Raw genomic sequence first — 9,561 nt, forward strand, 5'->3', positions numbered from 1 at the left:
GCATAGATGCTATTTTAAACCCTTCACGAGTGTCCCTGCTTGTTAAGTTTTTATGATGCAGTGTAAAATGTGGGCTGTTAGGTTTGGATGATAGCTTTCTCAGCAACATAGTGACCCTGTATGTTCAAACCTCATTAAAAGTACTGTCATAATCACAGCTGACGCTATGCATTTCTGAACTGTGGCCTTAATCTGATCCCTTTCTCAAATTAAAGTCATTTGCATATAACTTAAACAAAGACCTTGCCTGTCTAGCATTTCTACAATATATGCCTGCTTCCACAAAGGTAACACTAACTAAAACATGTGACTTTTTTTCTGAGGCATATCTAGTTCCCCCCATGTGACTGGAGGAAAGCACTCTCTCTCCCTCTCGTCCACTGTATTTCATTACCCTTTAGCCAGAAGAGCTGCTGGGGGTAAGAACGGCAGATCCAGTTACTGGGGAAAATTTCTGATGCGACAGTGTATGATGAGGGATAAACTGCTGATGAGCTGAACAACTGTGCTTGGTGTTTTACCTGCCAAATGAACCCATTTATACACATGCAAATACAGTGAGATGAGACATTTTGGCTCATTAAACCTCATAAAGCAAGGGCTTCGTCCCTTGTTATGTAAAGAACCACAGGATAAGATGGGAATGGTCCACAGATGTCTGTTTTGGTTTGTTTTAGACATCCATCTGGGAGAATGTTTTGCCTATTTTGCATATAATTACATGCCTGTCAGAGGTGAAAGCCACTCATTCATTCTCTGAGCTTCTATTTGTGGGTAATCTTTCACATGGCAACCACTAATAATGCTCCATTTTGCTGCAGACCCCTTGAGGTCAAGCCAAGAAACTCCACATTCATGCTTCTGCCTCTTATTTCATGAGCAGTGCCATGAATTAATGCGTCAATTTGGCTGAAAATGCTGCCTGTGCCTCAGTTTTAAAATGTGAAGTGTCCTTGATGAAAGGTGTAGGTGTGAAAAATGACCTTCAGTGCTTTTCTAAAGACGGTTTCATATCTACAACAAAAAAAATTTAAAAACATATTGTCTTAAAAAGGAAAAGAAAAGTCTTTCCTTTACATTAGAATATAATATAGCATATAAACTGGCACACTATCAGAGCATCATGGGATATGCAGTAGTTGCTGAATGCTGCATATTCTTTCCATGCATAGCATCTTTTGCACTGTTTTATGACTAATGTGAATGTTACTGACAGAAAATATGTCTTTTCATGACATGACCAATGTGATTCAAGATAAAAAAAAAATCATTTTGTAAAGGATTTGTCATTCTGTATTTCACTTTAAAAGGTTGGGTAAGCCTGATTTGATCCGCATGTTTGCCATTCTTTGTTTAGTTTCGTCAACAGGTGGATGAACCGCTGTATGCGAATAAAAACAGGTGGATTAACCCCCAGCATCCCTGCTTCAAAGCGAGTACCAAACTTCCCCTCACAGGCTACAGCCATCATCTTATTTCGTCCATGTAGCAACACTAATATTCCCCCCAAAGCATTGGTCAATTATTTAATTTAGACGCCATTTTGCAGCCAATCAGGGAAGAGCTGCGGTTTTACGTCGCGAGGTGTCGTCTGATTGGTCCAACCCTCGAGTCAGCTGAGTAGGAGGAATGTATAAATAATCCTCAGAAGTTTTTGCCTGCTGCAGTGTGTTTGTGTGTCTGTGTGTGTGTCAGTGTGAGAGAAAAACGGCGTGCGCGTATGAATTTATTCATGAGGAACCGTTTAACTGAATAATTTTGCACTAAATAATATTTAAGGTGAGTAATTTCATATTCAAAACAAGTGGCTGTTAGCTAGAAATGAACAGCTAACGGTGAAGTAGTGCAGCTGACGCTAAACTTCAGTTCTGCGGGGGTCGGATAAGTGAAGGGTTGCTTGCTAATGGCTAACGCTTTTTTTGACAATTTAAAGCGTTTACATCCTACGATATTGTAGCTACCCTAATGAGCCACCTGTCTCTTATTAAGCTAAAATCCGGTACGACTGTTGCACTGACTCTTCTTCTTCTTCTTCTTCTTCCTTTTGTTCTTCTTCGCCTTCTGGCGTCGTTTTTTTCAGGCAGCTTTGCTAAAACCACGGGAAAACAGCCCACTCCCGGTGAAATCAAGACTGTCACCATGGTTGCCACAAGCACATTAAAGACCAAAAGCAGCGAGTGTATCTCAGAATTGGGTGACCGGAGGTATGACCAGGCTTGCATTGAGAAAGGTAGGCGTGCTGGCTTTTTCTGTGTGTTTGTCTATATAGGTGGATAACCTGCTGGTTGCTGGATACTTCCAGTTGTGTGCTTGTTTATCCCTGTGTGGTGCATGGCTGCAGCAGTGGAGGGGAGGGGGGGGGCGGGGAGAGGGAAGTCAACAGAGGATGAAGTCATCCCTTCAGCCTGTCTGCACAACAGCAGCCTGCCTATAACAGAAAAATAAGAGGATATTTTTTTCCTTCGAAAGCTGAAATATTGTAATGCAAAACTTATATTGTGATTGGTGTGAGTCCTCTCTTAAGGTTTTGGACAGTTTAGCAGTCTCTCTGTGATGTTTATTGTATTTTTTCCTCATATGTGAGTGTGCACACTGCAGCCAGAGGGTGCAAAAGCAGATCAGTTCCCTCAACCACTGCATACATTTGTAGTTAAAGGCTGGTCAAAACTAAAGAACAACAAAATGAGGTGTGATTTGTGCATGTCTGTGTCTTGAAACATCAATTTTAATGTTTATTTAAATCATTTGTAGATTTTAGATTAGAATTTGTAGTAAGATTTTGCATTGTTTTCCCAGAGCTGGATTTCTGGGATCACTGCTTTGCTGAGCCCCAGAGGAATGTAGATGTCACCGAGGACAGAACCTGTCAGCAGCTGGCCAAGATGTTTGAAAACTGCCTGTCACGAGCCAAGAAGACGACGCTGCACTGCTCCTCTGTGCTGGTACCAGAGAAGCTCACACGGAGAATAGCTCGCGAAGTCCTGCGGCTGGCGTCTTGCGAGCCCTGCGGCCTGCGCGGCTGCGTCCTCTACATCCACCTGGAGCTGGACAAGGGCTGCAAGCGGCTGGAGCGCATAGTTTACGATGCCACCGTGGTGCCCACATTTGAGCTGACTCTCGTGTTCAAGCAGGATGGCACCGCCTGGCCCAGCCTACGAGACTTCCTCTTTATGGGAACCTGCTTTGCCCCGACTTTCAGGCACGTACTTAAACTGAGTCCAGGTTTCCGGCTTGTCAAGAAAAAACTGTACTCCTCCTCGGCTGGTACCGTGGTAGAGGAGTGCTGAGCTATAGGAGGGGTTAGAGTGGGATCTTGGGTTTCCTGTGGGTAAACGCACTTCTGCCCAAATATAAATGGCACTCCAGTGGTGTCACATTTTCTACAGTGTTTTTGTACAATATAGTTTGTCAGTTCAACTTGGTTCAATTGGAACTTGGGATGTAAAGTTAAAAGCTTATGCATAAGTGAGCCTGATAGTTCTGGGTTTGGCTTCAGTGTATCTCAAAGTGCATTTTTTTATCAGCCAAATTGTAATATTCTGGGTGTTTGGGTCTTCTTTTTTTTCCTAATCAGAGCATTTGTTGCTCAGACACAATTTTAAATTGTACATTTTGCAGATGAATGTAAAACCATGTTTGTGAGGGACATACTGTGGGTACACTTTTGTTAAAGACACTAGCCACTTTGTTGATGCATCGGCACGTTTCCAGATACACTGAATGTGTTCAGCAGCAGTAAACACACCTAGGCTTGAATAGGAGACTGAAATGTAGTCTTTGGGGGCCATGTAGCTAGTTGTGTAATGCTGTATTTAGGGCTGCAGATGTTTTTAAGACTGAATGTCCTGTGAAGATGCTGCTGTCATGGTGTGGGCTTCTCACACTAGGGCAATGTGGATGCCTTAAATGTCATAGAAATGTACTTCTTTTCACTTAGATCACAGCTATGTGTATGTTCAGTGTAAATGTTTTATTGCATTTTTATTTTTATACCCCCTCCCCGAGACACGCCTTTTGAATGCAGAGCCTTTATAGATCATTAAAAGGATGGTTCAACCAAATATAAAAGCTTATTTGTTTTTAAGTAATTTATAAATGGGGATGTGCAAAGGAATTACTGGAGATCCAGCTAGTAATTTGTGATTTTTGATTAATTCCCTGCAGTTTTTTTTAAAAATGCCATTTGAACTTCCTGTTGAAGGAAATTACGTCTTGTCTATTAGACAATAAAAAATGTAAACCTTGTTTTATGTTTGATTCAGTGTAGTTTGTTCACAGTCCGAATAACTGTTTGTGCAGCAATCACAGAACATTACTGTGCATATTCTGTAGCCTCGAGTGGGCAGGCAGCAGTAGGACAATGCAGGCTTTTTACTGCCATGTTGCATGTTTGGCTTAGCTAATTCATGGAAGCTAAAACTTTTGTAATCACTTGAACATGTCCAGCCATCAGTCTCCTTACACTGCTGCTCCTGCTGGTCTGCTAAGAAACATTATCTGGTGAAGATCGCACATAAGTTGTGCACATGCACTGCTGCAGCTGTTTATATAAGCACATCAGCTGCTTGTTGTGCTACAATGCAGAGTTTGTGTGACATTTCTCTCACTGTCTTTAATGGAGGCATCTCCATAGTGATTCTGTGGGCCTCTGCTTGTGAGCTATACAAATGAGATTCAGATGAACTTAAGATTGTGGCACTCGCATGGGACATTTGTAGTAATGACATTTGTGTTCTTGACCTTTTCTCCAATTCAGCCTCTCACCTTTGTAAATGCATGGTCTGAGGCTAAAATTAAGCAAGCTGTTGACCTAATAGTGTAGTACTTTGTGTTGATTGTGTTTTACCAGTTACACTGTCATACGCACACACCAACAAGTGAACAGGGTGACGTGGTGATAGTAGACTAATGGCAGAAGCACATGAGCTTGTGCAAGATGCATCATTGTGATTGTGGCGGGACAAAGCACCAGTGATCATTTACCCAATGTCACATGTCTCCCCTGCCGTGCTGCAGTGGGTCAGCAAGACAGGTTTACAGTGTTGATCCCACAAAATGATAAAACAGATTCACTGGTAAATATACTACTCTGCTGTTATGAATATGAAAAACATATGTTGTATAGAACACCTAACTTTTATTATTAACATTAACCTGTAGAGTTAATAATTTATACTGGAAAAGAAGAGCATTTCCTATATGATTATTCTGTCTACAGCCTATTTCAAGTGAAATGATACCCAAATGTTAAATCATATTTGTCACAGAAAGTAGTGTTTAGTATTTATGGCAAGACTGTCCGTGCATAAAGGAAGATTTTGACATTTTGGGAAGAACTTTGCTTTGTTGCTGAAGTAGCTTAGCTTGGTGGCAATGCATACAAAAAAAGGAAATGTAGAAAGCAGCGGGACCAGTGGCTTCCAGGAGTCTTACCATCACGGTGAGGCAGCCAGCTCCAGGAAGTCAGGAGCCAAGCTCTTAGCCAAGAAATAGTCTGGCACATAACCCTCCTTGACTTGCCTTTTTGCAAGTTTTTTTTATTAAACAAACAAGGTATATGTTAATCAGTGATGTTTAGTGGTGCAGGCAGGAGGGTTTTTGACTTTTTCTTCTAGCTGTTTCTCCCCTCCCCTGCTAAGATAACTGACTGCTGGCATCTACCTCTTGATAAGAAAGCCAATAGCTCAATTTTCCAAAACTATTCCTTTAAAAACCAGCTCTTGATTGTTTAGGCCAGTCTTGCACTTCATAAACTAAATATGCAGCTAAGTAGGTTAAGCCTTCTGTCAGCTGTTGGATTTTATCAACCTACTCAGGATAATGAGGATCTTCATTAACAACTACTCAAAATGTGACATTTACAGTACATTAGATCCTCGGTTTAAGCTGTACCACCAAATGAATGCAGAGGCAGCAAATGCTCCCACCGAGGGACACACCAGCATAATTATTCTAAGCTCGGGCCTCATGGAAAAGTACTGAAGGCCAGTTTTCACACTGCTGCAACCAAAAGAATCTGAGCTGCACTGTACCGGCTTGGCAGCGTATTCACTGAAGCTCATGAATCCATTGGTGGCACTTGAGATTCTCAGTGTCGACATGATTCACCTCAGGCCGCGCAGGTTTTCGGTGACAGTGCCATGTTGTGGAACAGGTCCTTCCCTGCCACAGCTGCAGAGTCCATCACACCGATCAGACTGATGCCCCCCCCACACACACACACACAGCACATACGCCTACAGATGTTTACCACCTTCGAGTCCTCTCCCCATCCCCACGGGGTGTCCGATTCACTGGATAGGCCTGTTTGTTCCCGATTCTGATCTGGGCGTGATTCCATGTTTCCTCCTGACTCACAGAACAACCTCTTTCTGAGAAAATGGAAATCTGAGGAACGTGGCTGAAGGGTGCATGCAAGTGACACTGGGACTGGGGCGGGTTTATGGTCCAGATATGTTTCCCTGTCTCCTGACTGTTTGTATGTAATCTATGTAAACAGCATGTTTTTCTTTGCATTATCATCATTTCTTTTTGTGAATTTAAAAGATATTCCCAGCCAGTCCTTTGTGTACTTACCGTTAAATATCTGCTATAGTATGTTTATAGTAAAAAAGTACAATGAATATAAATAGATATTGAAATAGATCCTTGTTTACTCCTTTACTACTTACATGTGGTAGCAGATAGCACAAAGTTTTCACACCAGAAAACAGATACAAAAAAACATGCCTGATGAAGGTGTCATATGAAAGGCCATGTTATGACCTCAACCATACCACGACTTACTTCATTTACCCCGATGTCATGTTCTGTCAGGTAAAAGCTGGACTCTTCAAATGATCTGGTTGGTAAACATGAGTTTGCTCTTTGCTCTTTACTGATGTTACATCACATGATTGCTGGGTATTGAAATTCAAATCTGTCACTCACGTCCTGCTGCCATTGGAGCTGGCAGCATGCAGTGTCGGTGAGTGGAGTTTTAAATCTACGTCGCATTGCCAAGTAGCCCTGAAACACCTGAGCACTGAGAGCAGTGTGACAGGACTATCATCACTGTAGTCACCAAGTAGTGAATGTAATCCAACACAGGAACACAAGCAGTGTTAAATGTGACTTTTTTTTTGTTTACATATATGCAGGGCCAGAAATATCCTTTCAATATCATACAGTCCAGTACAAGACCAAGAAAATCAGGGTCAGAAATCAAGAGCAGGAATCATGAACTGCAAAGGTTTTACACAGGAATTAATAAGGACATGACTTCAAATGTACAGCTTCTTGCCCTTGACCGTTATTTCAGCACTTCAAATGGTGTTTTATGCCCTGTGATATTTGGCTGGCTGCCCGTCATCTAAATACAGCATATGTGAGCACATGATTTTAAATTGATTGCTGCATGAGGTCGCAGGTTCCTTCCCTGTGTCTAACATAGTGTAAAGTACAGGCAGTGCCTTCCCAGCAAGAACTTGGCGTCCAGCTTTATCATTAATTTTAGTGGCTTGGGTATTTATTATTAACTTATGTAAGACACATCATTTTGAGTAACTAAGTAGCAAGTGGATGAAGTTCTTAAATAAGCCATTACGACTCCTGTTCAATGAAACAAAATAGCCCTAACAGGCACATGATGCACATGTTTGACAGAAGTGTATTCCTAAAAAAATATGGATATTTTGAGATGTTGCCATGCTATTCGCAGCAGCTTGGATAGAGTGTTATTTAAGTGTCACAACACTGTTTATCTGGCTGGTGTGTGACCTTCGTAGGACGCTGCCTCTGGAAGGCTGGGAGCTGACAACTCCTCCATAACTAATGCACTGCTGGCTTCAAGCGTGGATTTCTCTGGCATCTGACAAGTGGGCGTTGTCTCACTTGCGACCTTTTATGGGGAGCTGCTGGAAGTAGGTTGTTGCCTGGGTGAAATCACCTTCATGACAATGGCCCCTTGCATTAATAAAACAATGGGATTGATTGGAAATCTGTGCCACACCATGACTTTGGTGCAGAGATGTGGGGCATGAAATTCTTTACAATGAGAACTGATGAATGCAGTAAAAAGCATTCCATGAATTCAGTCCCAGTCAGTCACTGTTAACAGAGGCCCAGTGTATGTACTGTATTGAGTCATTAATATTTAAATAATGCATCTTTTCTGGTTCAAAAAGACCTCATTGAGACTGTACAGCTCTGCGCAGTCCAAATAAGCTTCTATCATGCAAAGGGAATTTACTGTATAAAGACTGGAGTGTATGTGCCAAGACAAATCCCTCAGGAAAACAAGAAGTAAGCAGCCACTTTGACCCTTGGGAATGGTTAATGGCAATCTCGCTGATCATTTTTTCACTTGAAATTTCATCTAGGTTGCTAAGAAACTCAGAAAGTAAAACAGGAAATGTTTTAGAATCACTGACCTCGTTTTTCTCGTTCAATCAAATTGAACATAAGCAGGGCACAAATAGAACAGACATGTTTTGCGTTATTTATATAAATGAACAATTTGCAATGCTTGCTCCACCACTTTTCTTGTAACAGCAGCTGTGAATATTCATTTCTATTTCAAGACCCGAAATGTGATTGCAGACCTATTAGAAGAAATACAAATGATCATTATCAAGATATGCTGTGGCTCATTTTATTGATGCCTGAGAGTGTGTAGGAGTGGTGAAGTGGCCACAACCTCTTTCACGCTTCACCCTTCATTATCATTTATTTAATACAGTGTCTCTGTATTCATTCCACATCAGTATTCACCTAATTACAATTCAAAATCTCCCTTTATTTAAATAAACCAGGCCAAGGTTAAATCTCCTGTTTCATATGTTCTGCATTATTATGACCCAAAATAGATTCATATAACACTCAAGATTCATACAGTATATCAAAGTAGAATTAAAGACTCTGCTTAATGGTGTTGCTGTAATTTAACCTCTCTCTTGTTTCTTGGCTCACCCGGGGGGAACAATGGTTTCATCATTCATTACACAGCTGACATGACACTAATGCTATGGGTCTTTTTTTTTTTTTTTTTTTACTGATTCTGGCTCTGAAATCAAACCAGCTGTCTTTCATAACGTCAGTCATAGTCATTCAGTGACAGGACCGAGTAGAATTACTGATCATAACTACAGTCATTAAGCTTTTAAAGGGGATTTTGTGCATGTATGTGTATGTTTGAATCTTTGGCTGATTTTTGGATGCCAGAATGTTACAATTTATTGATTATTTGCATTGCGGCTCTGTTTATTATTATAATGATAGTCAGTTAGTACAGTTTATGTGAAATAATGAAAAATTGTGTACGCGGTTACCATTAGTTGGTGATTAATGCTTTGATCCTGGAGCTGTGGACCCTCATAGCCCAGAGATTCCACTGCCATCTAGTGGCGGAAAGGAATTACAACAATTGAACAGCATTTGACCTTACAGTTAACCATAGAAAATTCTTTCCACATTACTTCTAGGTTGGTAAGGGATATTCTGTACGAGAAATATTCGGTATATTATAACAGGTAATTTTTATGTGTTTTACTTTTTGGTTTTCGTAATCTTTATTGCTTTTGT

At 41.0% G+C, this 9,561-nt stretch overlaps 1 protein-coding gene across 1 annotated transcript; it reads left to right on the forward strand.

Annotated features, from left to right (window-relative positions):
• The first annotated feature begins 1,639 nt into the window (after positions 1–1,639).
• Positions 1,640–4,245, forward strand: LOC121626782 (DNA damage-inducible transcript 4-like protein). Its single transcript, XM_041965457.1, has 3 exons — positions 1,640–1,779; positions 2,081–2,230; positions 2,797–4,245. Exons 2-3 carry the CDS (start codon positions 2,140–2,142, stop codon positions 3,285–3,287), a joined length of 582 nt encoding a protein of 193 aa, XP_041821391.1. The 5' UTR covers positions 1,640–1,779; positions 2,081–2,139; the 3' UTR covers positions 3,288–4,245.
• The last annotated feature ends 5,316 nt before the right edge of the window (positions 4,246–9,561 follow it).

This window comes from Chelmon rostratus, chromosome 23 (genome assembly GCF_017976325.1).
Source record: "Chelmon rostratus isolate fCheRos1 chromosome 23, fCheRos1.pri, whole genome shotgun sequence".
In the NCBI taxonomy this organism is placed as follows: domain Eukaryota; kingdom Metazoa; phylum Chordata; class Actinopteri; order Chaetodontiformes; family Chaetodontidae; genus Chelmon; species Chelmon rostratus.